General features: G+C 39.5%; 1 protein-coding gene across 2 annotated transcripts in view; it reads right to left on the bottom strand.

Moving 5' to 3' along the window:
• Nucleotides 1-18,074, bottom strand: part of NAV3 (neuron navigator 3) — a 247,066-nt gene that overhangs the window by 101,558 nt on the left and 127,434 nt on the right. For both annotated transcript variants that reach the window (XM_062492048.1, XM_062492049.1), the window contains exons 9-11: nt 16,267-16,382; nt 2,962-3,070; nt 775-1,158 (exon numbers count right to left, since the gene is read on the bottom strand). In XM_062492048.1, coding sequence (XP_062348032.1) covers nt 775-1,158; nt 2,962-3,070; nt 16,267-16,382 — 609 coding nt within the window. The remainder of the gene's footprint in view (nt 1-774; nt 1,159-2,961; nt 3,071-16,266; nt 16,383-18,074) is intronic.

Raw genomic sequence — 18,074 nt, 5'->3', positions numbered from 1 at the left:
GAAGCAGCCTTGAGATGACAACAGCAGCACTGAATAGTAATTTAAGCATGAGCAAATTGTAACATGGATATTCTTTTTAAATTACATTCTAGGAGTCCTAACACACACAGGGCTGAAGTGACTTGTATTTCTAGACTGATATAAGAACTCTTCAATTTGAAACACAGGAAATGCAATACCTCAAAGTACCTCTAATTGCAGCACCCCAACTGACTGAACAAACAAAAATAAAAACCGTAATTCTTCCTCCTTGGTATACTAAGAGAGTAACTGGTCTAGTCTTTTATGAAAAGATATTGCTGCTGCTCAAATGAGTGGAAAATCTACAATAAAGGCTCATTAAAATGACTATGCTAGAAAATATCTGAAATAAAACCAGAAAAAGTCAGTGCTGTCAACAACTGCTTTTCATCAGCTGCATCCAATGCCATACCTACCATCTCAAAAAAACCCCATAAAAATACAAAAAGAAGACTCATCCAGGGAAATCAAGACAAAATAATGGTTCACAGGACAACCAAAAATTTCTAGTAAGTAATATTGGAACTCAAAGTTCACAGCAAAGTCATTTTGATGTTAAAGGAGAAGAACAGAATATGAAGGCAGCTGCGAATATCACTGGCAGATTAGATGTTGTTTTTTTAAATACGTATATATGCATTTAAATACTGCAACTATAATCCAACTTCTACTCGTGTGCCAAAATATTTTAGAAAAATCCTTCTATTCCTACCAATCACGCGTTAATTCAAATGGGGAAAATGTGATGCTTACCCGCTGTTGATGTCATCAGTCCTCAGGCTTTTCCCAAGAATGTCTCCATCACTCATGTAGCCACCAACATCTGCTTCAGATGATATGTCCAAGTCAGCACTTCCCTTCTCACTCATGTCAATCTGTGAGATATTTCCAAGGCGAGAAACAGCTGCTCGGCGCAGTGGGGTGGTGTACATGAATCGAGCAGGGTCTGTGTGTATGAAGCGACTTGCACTGCTGCGAGGATAACCAGCACCCAAGGATGGAGCATCTCCTGCCTGCAGCCGAGGACTGGCCTGCCCCAGCCTCCAAGTCACAGGTGTTGATCGGCTGGATAAGCTTGGTATACTTCTCCCATTCACCTCAGTTGTCACAGTGCTGTCAAAAGTTGTCTCCAATGTGCTGCCAAACAGAATGGAGAAGTCAGTGAACTGTGTTTTCTATGTTCCTGAGAAATCAAGAAAAGTGAAGACTGGAGGAAAGTATATTGGTTTTTAAAACTTCTCTCTATGTGCTTTCATTATATGCACATGTGCTTGTACATGCCCCCAGTACTGAGGCCAGTACAGTTTAATATCTTTATAAATGATCTGGATAAGGGGATTGAGTGTCCCCTCAGTCACTTTACTGCTGAAAGTTGGGCAAGAGTGTTGATCTGCCTGAGCTGAAAGGCTCTAGTAGAAAGTGCAGAGGGAACTGGACAGGCTGGATCAATAGGCTGAGGCCAATCCTCTGAGGATCAACAAGTGCTGGATCCTACACTTGGGTCTCAACAACCCCATGCAGTGCTACAGGCTGGGGACAGAGTGGCTGGAAAACAGCCTAGCAAAAAAGGAGCTGGGGATGCTGGTGACAGTGGCTGAACATGAGCCAGCGTGTGCCCAGGTGGCCAAGAAGGACAAAAGTATCCTGGCCTGGATCAGCAATAGTGTGGCCAGCGGGACAGGGCAGGGATTGTCCCCCTGTACTTGGCACTGGTGAGGCCACACCTCAAATCCTGTGTCCGGTTCTGGGCTCCTCAGTACAAAAAACACACCGAGGTGCTGGAGTGTGTCCAGAGAAGGGCGACGGAGCTGGTGAAGGGTCTGGAGCACAAGTCTGATGAGGAATGGCTGTGGCAGTGGCCTGAAGAAAAGGAGGCTCATGGGAGACCTTATCACTCTCTACAACTACCTGAGTAGGTAATCTCTTTTCTCTCTGAAAAGAGATTGCAGTCAGATGAGGGTTGGCCTCATCCTCTAGATAACAAGTGATAGGACAAAAGGAAATGGCATCAAGTTGTGACAGGGAAGGATTAGATTAGGTATGAGGAAAAGTTTCTTCATGAATAGGGTCATCAAGTACTGGATCAAGCTGTCCAGCAAAGAGGTGGAATGGCCATTATTGGAAGTATCTGCAAGACTTGTAGATGTGGAACTTCAGGACAGGGTTTATTGGTGGACTTGGCAGTGCTGGGCTAATGGTTAGACTTGTTGATCTCATAGATCTTTTCCAACCTAAATAATTTTATGATTCCATGATTCTAGAACCTCTACTTGTGGGAATGGTGCCAAACACCTGGTATCTTAACCAAGATTAGAACAGGAGAATATTGACCCTAGAGGCTTTGCTAATCTGTGCTTGTGATTGAAGGTGCTATGGGAAAATTATTTTGGTAGAATATCCATCATACAAGTGTGGGACTTAGTGTGATTGAAAATAATCACATGCATGGAATGCTTAAGACACGTTTTTTTGTGTTACAAATTTAGCAGAGACCCTAGGGACCAATCAGAAGGTGGTGGTTTATCTGTAACAAAAATAAAAGGGAGCTCATGTGGGAAGAAAAGAGACGGAGAGGAAAAAAACAACACCAGGAGAGCTCAAAACTATAACACTACACCAGTGTGTCTTTTTCCCATTGCTGACGTTTATTTTTTATATTTAGATTTTCCCTTGCATTTGATCTCATGCCCAACATCTACTTATAAAATTATCTAAAACAAATTTTATCGGCTTCTAAGTGAATGCGTATGAAACAATAACCGTCTCTGTGAAAGACTGTATAAGGCACTTTAACACTAAAGTATATTAAAGTCACATGTAAGTTGCTAAGGCAGCTTAGTGCCATAGTTTAATTTCCTTTGCAAGTCTCTCATTCATTCAGCAACTAGTAATACTCTCCCAATGGTCCATTTTTTAGCAGTCTACACAAAACCAGTATACCTGTGGCTTATCTGGGTCCCTCTAAGGCTGGACATGGTTTCCTCCAAATTCTGTCTCAGGTCTGCAATATTCTTGACCGTTCTCATTCTTCTTGTCTCAGGGTCTTCCCCTGGATGGAAGAAAACAGTAAAACCAGGATACACTTTAGCATGTGAGTTTATTAGGTTTAATAAAGTGCACATATGTATCCACAGCTGAGAACTCACACATATGATTGTAAATAGGGCTGTCCCTTTAATCTTTTAAAAAATAAAACTTCATCTTTTCATTAATAAAACACATATATGCTTATAAATAACATGTGGTATGCAAAAAAACCCCACCAAAGTATGCCTGTTAAAGCCCAAATCTATTGATGAAACTCTGATTTAGAGTGTTGGGATGTTTATCCTCTGTAACCAAGGCGTGATGAAGCCCCAGACCACTTGATACATTACAAAGTCCCCTTTTAGTCCTTGACATTTTACATAACTCAGTATGAAAAAAAGCCACAGTGAATCTGTGTCTGGAAAAAACTGGGATGACTCTTAGAATTCTTCAGTATTCACTTAACATCCAGGATATTTTAAAGCACTTCTTAAGTAAGGCACTTAACAAAGTATCTTTTCTGGACTGTAATACTTTCCTGAAGAGGGACATTATTCTTCATATGGGATAAAATAAATATGCTTGGGATACAAATCTGAACACTGGAAGTACATGCATCATTTATACAATTACAGGTTTCAACAGCCTTCAGGATCCATTGTGAAATGCTAGTTTCATATCTCAGGTAATGAAGCTTTCAGAACTTCACCTGGGACATCCTGAACAATGTTTACTTCATACAATTAAAAATAAATTTTAAAAGGAGAGAAGTCATATATGATATGTTACAAAAGAGAAACATAAACCTCAAAAAATCTTCAAATGGTCATACACAAAGAAACAGAAATGCAGGTTTTCTAGCAAATTCATAGATCAAGGGAGTTTAATTCATTTTAGTTTTGAAAAATAAGAGAATTTCAAAAGAAATTCTATAACAAAAATCCATGATTTGTTCAAGGCTAGTATTCTACTTCTGATCATGTCCTTTATCTGTTGCTTGTAAGAAGGCTGGCAAGCATCAGTATTAGAGCTACATGTAAAATGCTGAACTTGAAATGCAAATAATTCCTTTTTGACTCTGTCAATTACAAATTTCACATCATACCTCACAGACCTTCTGCAGTCAGGCGCTATTGCCCAAACCCTCTGCAGGCTGTTAAGAAAAATCTCAACTCCTGACATTCAGTGGAAATAAATTATTTCATATACATTCCATATAAGCTTTATTTCTTCCTCAATAGGCAAATGATGCATTGAACTAGCCAGAATAACCTGCAGTTGTGACTTAATGTCAAACCAGCTTTCACAACAATGCCATTTTGAGTTTTTCTCATCTACTCTGCCCTGGTCATGTCTTTTGTCCTCTTTGCTGCAGCCAAACAGCCCTTCGGGAAATTATGTTTGCCTATTTTATCACTCACAAGAAGTTCTTCAGTGTTTTAATGATGCTAATGTCTATAAACCTCTGGTTTGGCACCATGGAACTGAAAGTGGGATCAATACCTAGGCAGGATGGAAACAAGAAGCGGGGATATAAGCCCTGCACTGCTGCCAATCTCTCTCTTCTCAAGCCACACCCCAATTTCTGTTCACAATATTCAGTTCCAGAAAATAAACTACCTGTGTACATTTTTACGTGTGGTGCCTTGCAGGAGGCAAGTGTTCACAGACACTGAAATTAAAGCTGTTCCTGTGTTTCAAGCTAGATGTGGATCCCACCAGCTCTTTGCAGAAGTTTCTCTACCACCCTGGAGATTCCTGCAAAGCAAAAGGGCTCATGGCCGGGCTAAGCTGAAGACATTTAGATCTTGTTAGACTGAGAGTGATTTTTAAAGCCTAGAGAATTTCCAGGCACACTGTCCATGCCTGCCTCCAGCCAGTTGTCTGTGGTGCACCCAGTTCTTCACTGTCACTGCCCTTTGCCTTCCCCGCTCCGCCAAAAGCATTCAAATTGACTTCCAGGAGCATGTTATATTCCTGCCATAATACCAATATAGGGAAGATTCCGGAAATGCTACCTGCTCTGCCTTGAACCAGAGGTGGAAGAGTAGCTTGTTGGTATAAGAAAATCTTCTATTTACACAGAAAGACAAATTCAGGGGACTACATGGGCAGAATTGAATGCAAAGCAATACTTTATTTGAGGAACTGAATACGGTTCATCTTTTACAGTGACCTTGCCCTTTTCCTTCCTTGTTTATCCTTGTCAGTTATCCTTTGCTGTACGTTTACATTGCAAATTCTTGCAGCAAAAATGACAGCAACTGTCTTTTTTAATATGTATTGCACAGTAAATGGCATAACAAAGCCTTGAGGTATAATTGCAATACATTAAATAAAAAGGTACATATATGGCAAGCTGCCAAAGTATATTTTCCCAGTGAAGAATACTTTACTTTCAGACAAATTATACCATAAAATTGGTGCTATTCTAACCAGCAGAGGTAAAAAGCTTGAGATCTAATCTCTTATTGATCTCTTAGTGACACAAAGGATAACTTAAAAATATTTCCACCAGTTTTAACTAAAAAAAGTGAAAACTGAAGTCCCATTATATTAAAATACTACATAGTACTATTAAAAAAATTCTCACAGTAACTGTTAGAGGGGTTTAAAAGGAATTGATCTTTTCTCTTTTCATCATTCTCTAAAGGCCATAGCACTGGAATCCTGCTGCACCGTGGATGAACAAGTCAAAAAGTATAAGTAGTTGAACATGACAGTGAAGAAATTTTCTGTAGTGAATACAAGATTCTACATTTTCATGAGAGTACTGAACTCCCCATCCACATCAAATCCTCTTCTGTAAAAAGGACCATAGGGATGATGAGCATGTTTATTTTTCCGAAAACTAGCTACTCCATGTCTGCTAGTGGAGACACTATGGTGCTTACTGCATCAGAACTGGGTTCAAAGGGATCCCAGACTCCTCTGGGTACCTTGTTTCTTACAATATGGCACACTTCCCTCACAGATGGTACAGGTGGCTGTATTTGCAGGACTTCACATTATCCGAAAAGCTCCCTGTCTTGTTATCTCAAGTGATTCTGGTTCATACACTGAGATAAAAAAACACATTCTGTTTCACACATGGGGAGACTGGGATAAGGCTAAAACCAGGGTAACCTGAAACTTTCTGTCAAAATTCTGTTCCTCTTACAAGAAAGGCTGTTTGCTACAATCATGTGCAGCTTCATAATTTATATTAAACATAAATATTCCAAAAGATTGTCCCCAGATTTTTGCCTATAAACAGTGAATCATTATTCCCTCGGTAAATTTCTGGGAAACACATTGATTTCTTCCACTGTGTGAGATATATTCACAGGAAATCAAAACAGACATTTTACACAAACCACTAGATACCCAGGTCAGAATTTTACATTCACATTTCTGAAGCTTGCCCATAATTTCACATTCAATAATACTGTTCATAATAATTTCAGTTCTTCTGCACATGGAATCACAGTCCAAAGCAAATGGGACAGTAACAATTCCATCAACTGTCTGATTTGCATAAAAGGACTTAAAAATAATAAATGCTTCCCCAGAGAACTGTCCACTATTAGATATTAACTCAATTCAGAAAGGAGAGTACCTGTTTTACTCTGCAAGCAGGGAAACTGAGGCTTACAAGAGAGCAGGGATTGGTCAGTGACAAACTGCTGAAGAGCAGCAGAGGCAGGTTAGAGTTCAGTCTCCTGAGCTAGCAAGATCTCTAGCAGAAGCCCTTTTAACCTACTGGTACAGGCTAATAATAAAAGGTATGCATACAAGGAGAATTCTTGTTTCTTTCTTGTTTTGAGATGACAGCTTTTTACACTACGCACACAGCAAAAATTTTGTCCTTAATGTTTAAACATAATCAGAGCTAACATATCTACTAGCAGGAAGCTCCAGGCTGGACATATGGCATATAACCTTCAAAAAGCTAGCAGCTACTTCAACCATTTAACTGGCTGCAGAACAAAGCTTTAGAAATGAACACTTTGAGCACTCTTATAAAGGGCTGAGAGATGAAAAGTAAAGCCACTAACACAGAAGCCTTTGAAGCACCTATGGCTGTGGACTTCAAATACTCACTGGCATGCACAGTTATAACAAAACTGGCTATTTAAGCAAAACTGAAATCCTGGCACTCACAATTCCACATGTAGGGGTGCAGTTATCTGCAGGGGGGCTAGGGAAGGGAGAAGAAATACAGGAAGGACACTTTGCAGGAAGACAGAGGCTTATTTTGTCCTGCTCAAAACCTGGATTCAAGGTATCAATTTCAAATTAATGAGAAAAAAATGTCATTAAAATAAAATTATTTAACAATAAACTCATAGCACTTGAAGATTGCACCTTACTTTTCAAAAAGCTAAGCAAACTGTGTTCAGTTATTCACAGGCTGTTGCTGCCCCTGCACCCATCAAAAGCAATTTAGACATTTGTCTTCATTTCACACAGTCTGAAGAAGTCATAGGAAGCAAACAAAGAAGAAATGTCTAGACCCTATTTTTGCATACTACTGCAAATAAACCCAGTTCTGTCTTGGGAAATGACTGTCAAGATCAAAAATCCGCTCCGCTCAGATATGTGCTAACACTTGAGTCTCCTTCTGCCCTTCCTGATGTCAAGCCAAAGTTAACTTACCTAAAATATCAGTATAAAGGACCTGCTCTAGATCACCCAGCATTGTTATTATGACATCTTCATCCAGATGAGCAGTCCCTTCACGCAAGCACCCCTCCTCCTCCTCCTCTGCCCAGGTCCTGCTGGGGAAATGGGATGTGCAGGATGCATTTTCATCATCGGAGTTTTTGCTCTCCTCATTGTCAGTCTGCAAGCCTTCACCTGTACACTGGTCTCCTGACCTCCTGGATGTCCTGTTTCCAGCAGGTGGTATCCCCTGAAATGCCTGGGGTGTGGTGAAGCTGGGGTGGCACAGAGAGTGCACTGACTGTGAGAATGTCTTGGACAGGGAGCCTCTGCACCCAGCTTCTGCATCCCGCTGTTGGTAACTCTGGCTGGACTTGGAGGCGTTTCCAAACCAGTTCTCCCTGTATGAGTATCGCCTCTTCTCCCCTTCACTGATGAGCGTGAGATTGGTTAGAGACTTCTGCTTCTGAAGACGAACACACCCTCTTCTAACCTCCGTGCCTTTAAATACTGACAATTCAGCAGATCGCTGCATCTTTCTGGCTGGGGCTTCACCTCAGTTAGATTTCATATTTCTGAGATGCACAGCAGCTCAATTCCCCTGAAAGGTCCGGGCGCTGCTCCCTGCATCGCCGCACGCTGCACACCCCAGGTAGCACATACTTGCAGTCACAGTGAAAGCACAGCTCACACATGCACTCTGAGCACTGTAAGGGACTAGACAGGCACAGTCATCTTCTTTCAAATTACACTGCTGTCTCTGCTAAGCCACTTCTCGTCCGTCACATTAATCTGCAGTACTTACAGTCATTTTCACTTAGATTTCTCTCAAGCAGAAGAGAGTTGATCAAACACTCTGCTCCAGCACAGAAGGAATCCCAAAAGCCAACTGTGTTTTCCCCTCTCCATCCAATCACCAGTCTCATCGGAGCAGTGGGCCTGCATCTCTTTCTACAGCTGCTGTTTTCTGAAATCCAAAGTAGGCACAAGTACTGTCTCGGGCTTTTCCCTCCCTCTCACCAGCTCATGACTGATCCTAGTGCACAGCTCTTCACTTTAGATGGGCTGACACAGAACTGCAAGTACAGCCTCCACGTCAGAGCTCAATAAAGAGCCAAAATTAACCACTGAAGCACAAGCCTCCTTACATTTTAGTATTCAACCTGCATTCCCAGATATATGACTCCTCTCTGCTACTGCAGTGAATGCTGCTGGCTGCCATGGCAGCAAACATCCTGGTGAATTAAACCGGAGACAGAGAAGCCTCTGCCCAGTTTACAGTGCCACAGGTTTCAAGACACAGCTTCACCTGAATGGGATGCTACAGTAACAGATATAGCTCATGGCCAAATCATATTTTTCCCCCGAAAGGTAAGGATGGAAAACTATTTCTTCCATATCACTGTTACTCCCTATGCAGGAAGCTAAAAGCAGACTCACAAAAGGACATTCAGTCTTGCAATTTCTGCTCTAAATAATACCAAAAAAAATAATTTAAGATAAGACATGGAACAACACAGTATTTGCCTGGTAAGGTGATTCATAAAAGGAAATATTTAATTTCTTTCTCCTTAGAAAGCTGAGATTCAGAGGCTAGTATAGAATTTAACAAGCTGTTAAAAAATCGTTTCACAATATTCTGAAGAAAACCTATTGATGGTGGAGTAATTTTCTATAAAGCAAATCAGTATTTTGTCTGAACTAAGTTTGAATGTTATTTTTAAATTTATTATCCATAGAGAAAATAAAACTTATGCTTAAATGCATGTCTTTTCTCACAAAGAAAAAGATATTAGTCCCAGAAATAATGGATAGATGAACAAAGAAATAGCTGAATTTAATTATAATTTTCTTTAGATACAAACCTTTTATTAGGGGAAATCAATTTCACAAAATATTATGTAGAAATCTACAAATAATAAATTGCTGTATAAAAATAAACTGCTTTTTTCAGTGTGCATATATGCTCAAGTCTCTACCTGAGAAACCTTGACAGACAAAAACCTTTAAAAATGCCACACTAAAAATTACAAGCTGTTCACAGGTTTCCTGTATGAATAAACAGATGTTAACAGAAGCCTCAGTGTGTATTTCTTGCCTTTCACTGGTTCAGTTTACAGGTTTTGAAGACACACAGGGGAAAATTCTTGGAAATTTCAAAGAAAAGGTACATTTCTTCCTAGATAACTCTCAGAAACACAGAACAACTCAGAAAAAAAAAAAAAACAAACATTAGTCTAAAGTAATGGTGGTTTGACATATTAAAGCACTGACTAATTCCTAGAAAGACATGTTCCACATGAAGAGGAGGCACCACTCCCATCCCCACCTAGTACACACAGTCAAAGAGGAGACAAGAGGAATGGTCTGTCTGCCCGAGTACAAAACTGTCCCAAATATTAAACACCTATCACTTTTTCAGCACGGAAACAAAAGATAAGACTGCTGTGTTTACTCCCAGGGTCTGCCAGCTGCAGTGACATATGGGCACTTGGACAGGTTTTATGAACGTGCTGGTTCCTGACTGCACCATATCCTGGTGTGGTGTGGATGCTGACAGTGTCTCAGAGCTGGTGAGGTGCTGGTGCTGTCCCAGAGCTCCAGCACTGCCAGCACACTACTGTGTTGCTGTGCACTGACAGCTCCTTGTGGCTGACCCAGCCTGACCAACATGCCTGATTAAGCTGTGGTTGTTATAAAGTCCTCACAGGGAGGTATTAACAACAGAAAATTTCAATAGAGAAGGGCAATCTCACTCTTTTCACATTTATTTGTTTTATATCCTAAATTTATTCTCAAATTGGTACAGTATTGCTATGCTATGCAATACTGTGTTTTGCATATGCAGTACTATGCATTGCTATGTTTTGAATTAACAGGAAGGAAAATTATTTTTAGCTCAGTTGGTCAGAGCACAGTGCTAATAATGCCAAGGTCATGGATCCAATCCCTGTATGGGCCATTCACTTAAGAGCTGGACTTGAAGATCCTTCTGGGTCCATTCCAACTCAAACTATTCTGTGATTCTGTGATTTGGCCCTGTGATGCCAAAATTCTCTTGGTGATTGTCTTGGAATCAAGAGAACAAGCTCTTTTCCTACCATAAAGCTCAAGTCTCTACCTCCCCCTGATATTTCAAATCCATTAATTACTTCCCCAGCTGCCCTTTCCGCCCCCACACCTGCGGGCAGTGACTTGTCTCCACGGTAAGCTGTAGGCACGTGTGGACCCGCTCTGCCTCCACGCAGGCTCCCGGCGCGCTGTCCCATGCCGCAGTCAGCCCTGCAGAGCTGCAGCTGGCCTCAGGAGCCCTTATGGGCAGGGCACACCCCACGCTCAGCACCGCTCTGCCAGGGAAGCAGCGCACGGTGCAGCCGCTCAGCTCTGACACGACAGAGCAGACACAGGCCAGAACTGGACAGGTGCAGTCGGTCCTCTTTCCAGCTGGGAGCAGAAAAAGTTATGGCAGGGAATGAAAAATGTTCACCCAGTGAGCCACACCAAACCTCACACAGGGTGCTGGCAATAGGTGCCACACTCCTCCAGGTTGGACGGGTCTCTGGTAGCAGCGCAGCTGTGTCCTGGGCCACCCAGTGAGCCTCAGGGTCTCTGCTGACCTGTTACTTCTCCCAGCTGAGCTGCTCATTGCATCCCAGCTTCAGCAGCACACAGGTCACAGACCATCATACTGAAGAGGGGATGACAGCTGGACTGTGTGTCATGCGAGGGTAGCTGGCAGCTACAGCATTCGTCTGCCTCATTTCAAAATACATTGAAATACATACAATACACACAATACAGTGAGTCAAATGCTTTTATACGGAGGTACTAAGGCTAATCACACAATCCTCAATCAGCCTTCCTGTGTTCAAATATTTTACTACATCTCTTAATAATAAAGTTATATGAAATTTTCTCCCATTAATCCCATTGCCTTGCTTGGTAGACAGGCCATTGTGATCATCCCCAGATACAGCAGATACTTATCTTAGACTAAGTGCTTAGCAGAAACAACACTGGATTTATCCTTGTACTTTACCACATCTCTCTGCAGGGTGTCATTTGCCAAAACATAAAAATACAACATGGAAAATTCTCAGGTTTATTTATTGAGAAACAACTTTCTAAAGCTCAGCCTTCCATTTTAAAATTTTTAGATATAGCAGCCAAAAATACATCTGTCTAAGCTAAGACAAAAGTATAGGAAACTAGAGGAGAGCAAATGTCATGACAGCATTATTCCCCAACTACCTTATAATTCAGTGTGTTCTCCACCCACCAAGCAGGAATATGTTTACATCAAGAACATCTTAGGGAACTTCCTCAATCCATCACAGTCAGTGTAACATACTACTTTATTTTTTACTGTTTCTTTCGTAATTATAAAAATTAGTTTAAGAACTAATAATCTTTGGGCAAATTTTGCTGTCAGATAAGACTTTCTTTGAAGTCTCAGCGGATGGTTTAGAACCCTGCAAATGAATTATGTAATAGATGTGGAAATGCATAAGATTATTAATCTCTTCAGCTACACTTACTTGAAAAAAAATGTAAACGATTACTGCATATATTAATTAACTATTTCTTTCAGAAAGCAAATCATTAGGCACAATAAACATAAAATATTAAAATGTGAATGTTTTATGCTAATCCTGCCATTGAGACAGGCGTATAACTTTCAAAAGTACTATTTCATTTCTGATTCATCCCTCAGATTTTTAATAATTAGTCAATATTTACAAATTCATGAATAATTACTTAATCAAACACTTTGCATTAAGCTCTTGGAACATGCCAGCACTTGTGAAAGCAAAATGTTACCACTGATTAAAAAAAATAATACTTTGTAGTTTACTGATATGTACAGTTTACAATGGATTATTAACTAATTAACTAACTGACATCCTTCTCCAATAAACTTGATGCAGAAGGTGATAAATGTCACGGCTACTTTACGAAAAAATAGTTGGTAAGAAAGCCTGAACAACTTGTTCCCAGCCATACCATGAGTAACAAAAACTATACGAGATTACTTCATTAGCCTTTACTTTCATTACCATTTTATAATCCTGTTTATAAAGGTGTATTCCAGTTTTGTAGAAACTGAGTGGGTAGGTACTTAGGAGTCTCATTGAGGCAAATGGTACATAATGTACAGGCAAGAAATTGTGTTTATACTTGAATGCAGAATTGTTCCTTATTTAGGAGTCTCAGACTTCTGTCTGGGATTTCCTGGACAGAGGTCTGCATAGCTGTGTGCCACATGAGCAACAAACCTACCATACACAGAACACAGCAGAAGTACCCTGCAGGTTTCTCATGCCTGCAAACAGGGCTCATTCAGTGGGAGTACATGTATCATTGGAACTGTGCACAGGTAGGGGATTTAAGGTGTGCAGGACTAAACACTGCTCTAGGTGTGCTCTAGTGCTGATCTGCATGTGCGCTGTGGAAACACTTGGGGCTCCTCTGGCTGAGCTGTGGAATATTCACAGGGGGGAAAAAATGTAGGAAGAAAGTCAGCTCACATCTAGAACAAATTTCTACCAGAGACATAGGAACAGATTTACAGTAGCTCTATCAAGATGCAGAACTGCCTTTAGGCATAAGCCATGTATATATTCACCAAGAGCAGCAGATTATTGGTGACAAGATAAAATAAAGAGGCTGTTGTCCAGTTTATCAGGGCAACCACAAGCCACACTTTTGAGACCATGCATACACCAGCCTCCCCATCTCCCTTGCCTTCCAGTACTACTCTCTTCTCATGGCTGTGCAGGCAAAACCAAGTAAACACTTGCAAAGCAGTGGGCAGAAAACAAGTGCCTTGAGCTCTGATTTTACCTTTCACCAGCTCTGAGCTAGAAGATAGGAGAGGCTATAAAGGTAACCAGCTCCCTTGGAGGAGGAAGACAGAGCAGAGGAGAGCTGAGAACTCCTACAGATTCTTGCTTTATTTTCTACTTTCCCTTCACCACTGTTTAGACAGTAGGAAAGGGATGTGAACTGCCTTGCTGGACACAGAGAGCAAAGTCATGACTTTTCACCACTGTAGCAAGAAAATTAACTTGGATTTGGCTCCTGAATTACACCAGGAGAATGGTGCCCAGCCAACAATTCCTAAATAAATTTTAGCATTATTTTTTCTGCATCCAACTTTTGTCTTTATTATGGAGAAGTCTTGAACCAGACATGCTTAAAGCATTAGTTAAGGTTAACTTGGTTATTATTGCTCCAAAGTGGATTAGGAGTTCTGATATAAACAGCTTGGATGGTGATGGGAGCAGCAATGTTCAGCCAAGAAGCAATAACAAACCAAAATGTGTAAATATTCAGAAAGTAGAGAACATTATACAACAATATTGGCTAAAATATTCTAGTCCTGAGGTTGTCAGCTTTAGTTCAAAATATTTGTCATTTTAAAAATAATAATGATTAATGAAGCAGAAACACAGTATTGGTGGGACAGCACTTTACGAACACGCTCCTCCAAGCTGTTTAGTGATTTCCATTGATGTACACTCTTTTGCATTATCCTTACTGCTTATAAACATATTGTGCTAGGGTGGTGGCTACCAAGTTTCAAAAAAAAAATCAAGATAATATAAAGATGATGCCTACCCGTAGCAACAGTTGACAATTTTAGGAAAAAGGTAGTATCAAAACGAAATAAACTGGATTCATGGCTTAATACCTTAAAAATAAGTGACCAGACTACAGAAATTAACCATACCTATCTCTTTGTTACTACTAGCGATATCCCTTGATCATACCAGAATAAAGACACCCTCAAGTAAAAGAATAACTGTCCATTCTCATAGCTAATCTATCATGGAACACTCTGAGCAACTATCACATGAGCTTTTTTCCATGCAGATCTAATAACAGAATCACCAATGACTTGGTGATAGTTCATCCACACAGGCAATAAATTATTCAGCAAATATAGTACTTGATCCATTTATTCCTTTTGCTGCTAACAGTCAAATACGAGTGACACACCTCTGTTTCCCTATGCACACAGCAAATCACTGACCACATTTTACCAGTGGTTCTGCTTTACAGACTGCTATGCCAATCAACAGCTAATGCCAGAGTCTAAATAATCAGATTAGGAACATCTCTGGTGTCTAGTTTTCTTTCTGCCATGTTCTTCTTTTTGATGCTGTTTCCCTTCCATGTAGAATGTAAAAGGTCATCAGACATGATATTCTGTTTGATCATTTCAGCGTGTATTGAATTGTTTGGGGTTTTTCTAGCATCTCTCTGGATGATTCCTTGAAGCGTCTCTTTATTTGTAGTAAGTGTTTCAATTAAACTCTTTATATACATTAGACCCTTTATATAACTCTTCATGTATATTAGTAATTAAAAACAATTTTATATTTTAACAGGTATGCATCACCTCCAAAGAACCTTACACCATATTTTAGAATGACATATTTATCACAGAAACTGACTGTGCAAATAAAGGATGTTAGAAAACTTCCGAAGGGACTGAGACAAACAAGAACAAAACCTTTTTCAGTATGAGTCAGCTAAATGTCAAGACAGTCCCCATAAATCTTGGGCATCTGATTTCCCTTCTGGTGGAGAGATAATTTTAGACTGATGTGTCAAATTAGTGCTTTAAGTGAGTTATATCCTGTGCATGTGCATGCACATGACTCATTACAAATCCATTTGAATGTTAAAAATTTATGGTAAAAGGGAAAACTATAGGTAAAACCAGTGAGATAGGATATCACCTTTTATTTTTCTAAAATTATAAGAGTAAGGATGCTAATGAAAAACAAAACAAAGCAACAGCAAAAATAAAACCTAACAGCCCCAAGTACCAGCTCTTGCAAAGAGTCCCGACTGGTACACAACCCTGCAGTGCAATTCAGTCCTGATGAGAAAGTGACCTGCGGAACACTTTGCTTTTTGCATCCACAGGCAGAGTCATGGCCAGATGCAATGATCATGTAACTCAGCATGGTTCTGTTGATTTCGAAGGAATTATTCCAGTATGACAGTATTACCCCATCCCTTCAGCTTTGTAACCTAGAAAGGACTTAAATCCATGTTTACAAGGAATTCCTTGTAACACAGCCTTTAGCAGCTTAGCTCTAGCAGCAACTTACACACAGGTACAATAGTAAGAACTTGCTTGTTTTCTGAATACAGATTCATTTATAAAAGCAACATGTATACTATGTCATTTATGTCTCAGTTCTAATGTTATGATCTAATTTGGTGCTATTAAATGAGAGTGTTAACATTTCTGAAGTCAACTTTCCACTGCTCTTCTTGGAACATTCAGTACGATTAAATAAAATAACAATTACATGAAACCCTAGATTGTGAAAGCCCAGTTTCTGCAAAATGACAAAGAAGGTATTGGAACAGAAGGAACCAATTCAAAGAGATAGTGGATTTGAAGCACTAAATATGCATTACCTGAATTTTCTGTGTATTTAATACTACTCATGATTAGAGGTCAGAAGTGTTACTTCAACCCATCATAAAGCTCCTGGTACGAAACAGATGTAAATAGAGAAGTTCACAGTCTTCTGACTTATTGTTACTTACCAGATATCTCCTCTAGGCACTGTTTGGCAGTCTTACTAAATGACAAATCCATTTTAGTAGGACTGGTACAGGAGTCAGCAGGTGGTAAAGAGGTACTGTCATTTTCGGAGAGAGTTCTGAAATCAAGCAAAAATATTGATTATTATTATCTATCATTCATGTATTCACGGAAAAAAGTGCTAGTTGCAGCTCCATCTAGAATCGTATCACTCTAGGGTGAAAATACAATTTTTGTCACATTATTATTATGCTAAAGTCCAGACACATAAATGTACAATCAACCAGGCTTTCTCTCTCTTTCTCTGCAGAAACAACTTGTAGTTATTTCTGTGAAATATGATGCCATTTTTTTTCCTCACTTTTTTTTTTTTTGCAGGATTTGTCAACCAAATCTAGTTGGAATCCATTTACATTGGTTAAGTCTCATCCTTGCACATACATAAAGGAAATAAAAACTTTTAATTGATTAAATATTAAGCGAGAAAGGCCATGTGGGAAAAAGCTTATACAAGGCTGGATGGAAATTTGGCCCAGATACTTAAATCTGTGTGCAGCTTCTTTTGATAATGCCCCTTATATAACTTTGGGGAATGGAATAATACAACTTTTTTCATTAACTTTCTAACAAATAGCTCATATTTTCTTTAAGGGTCTATTTCTGTGTATATAAATGATAAATTATAATGGGAACCCCTCATTGAATACAGTTACTTTCTCTTATATGAAGGTAAATAGCGAGAAACACATGAGCATGCTGATTATAATAAAAAATATCTCACACCTATTGCCTCTTCTTAAGGGATAGTTGTAAAACCTACTTTACACTGGAACTGCTGAACAATGATGTCACCAAATAGCAACATATACCACCATGTGTATACAGCAAAATAATGCATCTGAAGATATAATACCCACTTTTTAATATAAAATAAGATCTTCACTTAGAGCTTAAGTTCTTCCAGCTTTCCTGACATGAATAGCAGTCACTCTTATGATTTGTTAAAAGACGAGTCAAATATTTATATCCTAATTTCAAAATGTGAAATTTACAGTTCAATTTTCAAAATTCTCCATAAAGCGTTTCCAATGACCAACTTAAATAAGAAACATTTAACTGTGTGCCGTGTCTGTATTTTATAAATAAAACTCATAAATACAGTGACTTTTTTCTTAAAATAATTTTATAGCAACTAATTTTATTAAATAAATTTCCAGTTAATATTTTCTTTAAATTTAATGAATGGATTTGTTCAGCAATTAATAACAATAAATGAGAAAACAGATACCTGCACAAAGAGCAGCACAAGTACTGACATGATGGAATCCATTGATTAAAATCATTCAACTCAGAAACCAAAATGTAAACTATGCCTGATCAGATGCACTGTTTTCTTACCAATTCCTGTACTTTTGAGATGCTGGAAGCAGAAAACTGCTCCATAAAAAACTATTTTTGGTTCTTTTCTGTCACACACTAATGGAAACATGAGATCACTACATGTTGCAAGGTTAACTGTGTCCTGCCAAACTTGAATGCAGTTTTACATTTCATGCTTGAGAGGAGAGTTTCTTAACTAATAAAAGAGCTCACTCTATCCTTCTGCAGTGAATGCACTCTGAAATTGCACTGTCCTGTTATTTGAAATTGCACTGTACTGGTTATTTGCTGTGGCACAGAGGGACTAGGAAGCACTGGCCCTTGGGCAGCTGTGATGGAGATACCACAAGGAGGGAGCAGGGAACAGGTCTCTCACAAACAGTTCTTTTTCATCGAGGTCTCCAGGGGGTTGCTGGCTGCCAGCACTTAC

Source organism: Cinclus cinclus, chromosome 4 (genome assembly GCF_963662255.1).
Source record: "Cinclus cinclus chromosome 4, bCinCin1.1, whole genome shotgun sequence".
Classification (NCBI taxonomy): domain Eukaryota; kingdom Metazoa; phylum Chordata; class Aves; order Passeriformes; family Cinclidae; genus Cinclus; species Cinclus cinclus.
The sequence above is the reverse complement of the archived record's forward strand: the minus strand, read 5'-3'. Positions and strand labels throughout refer to the sequence as shown.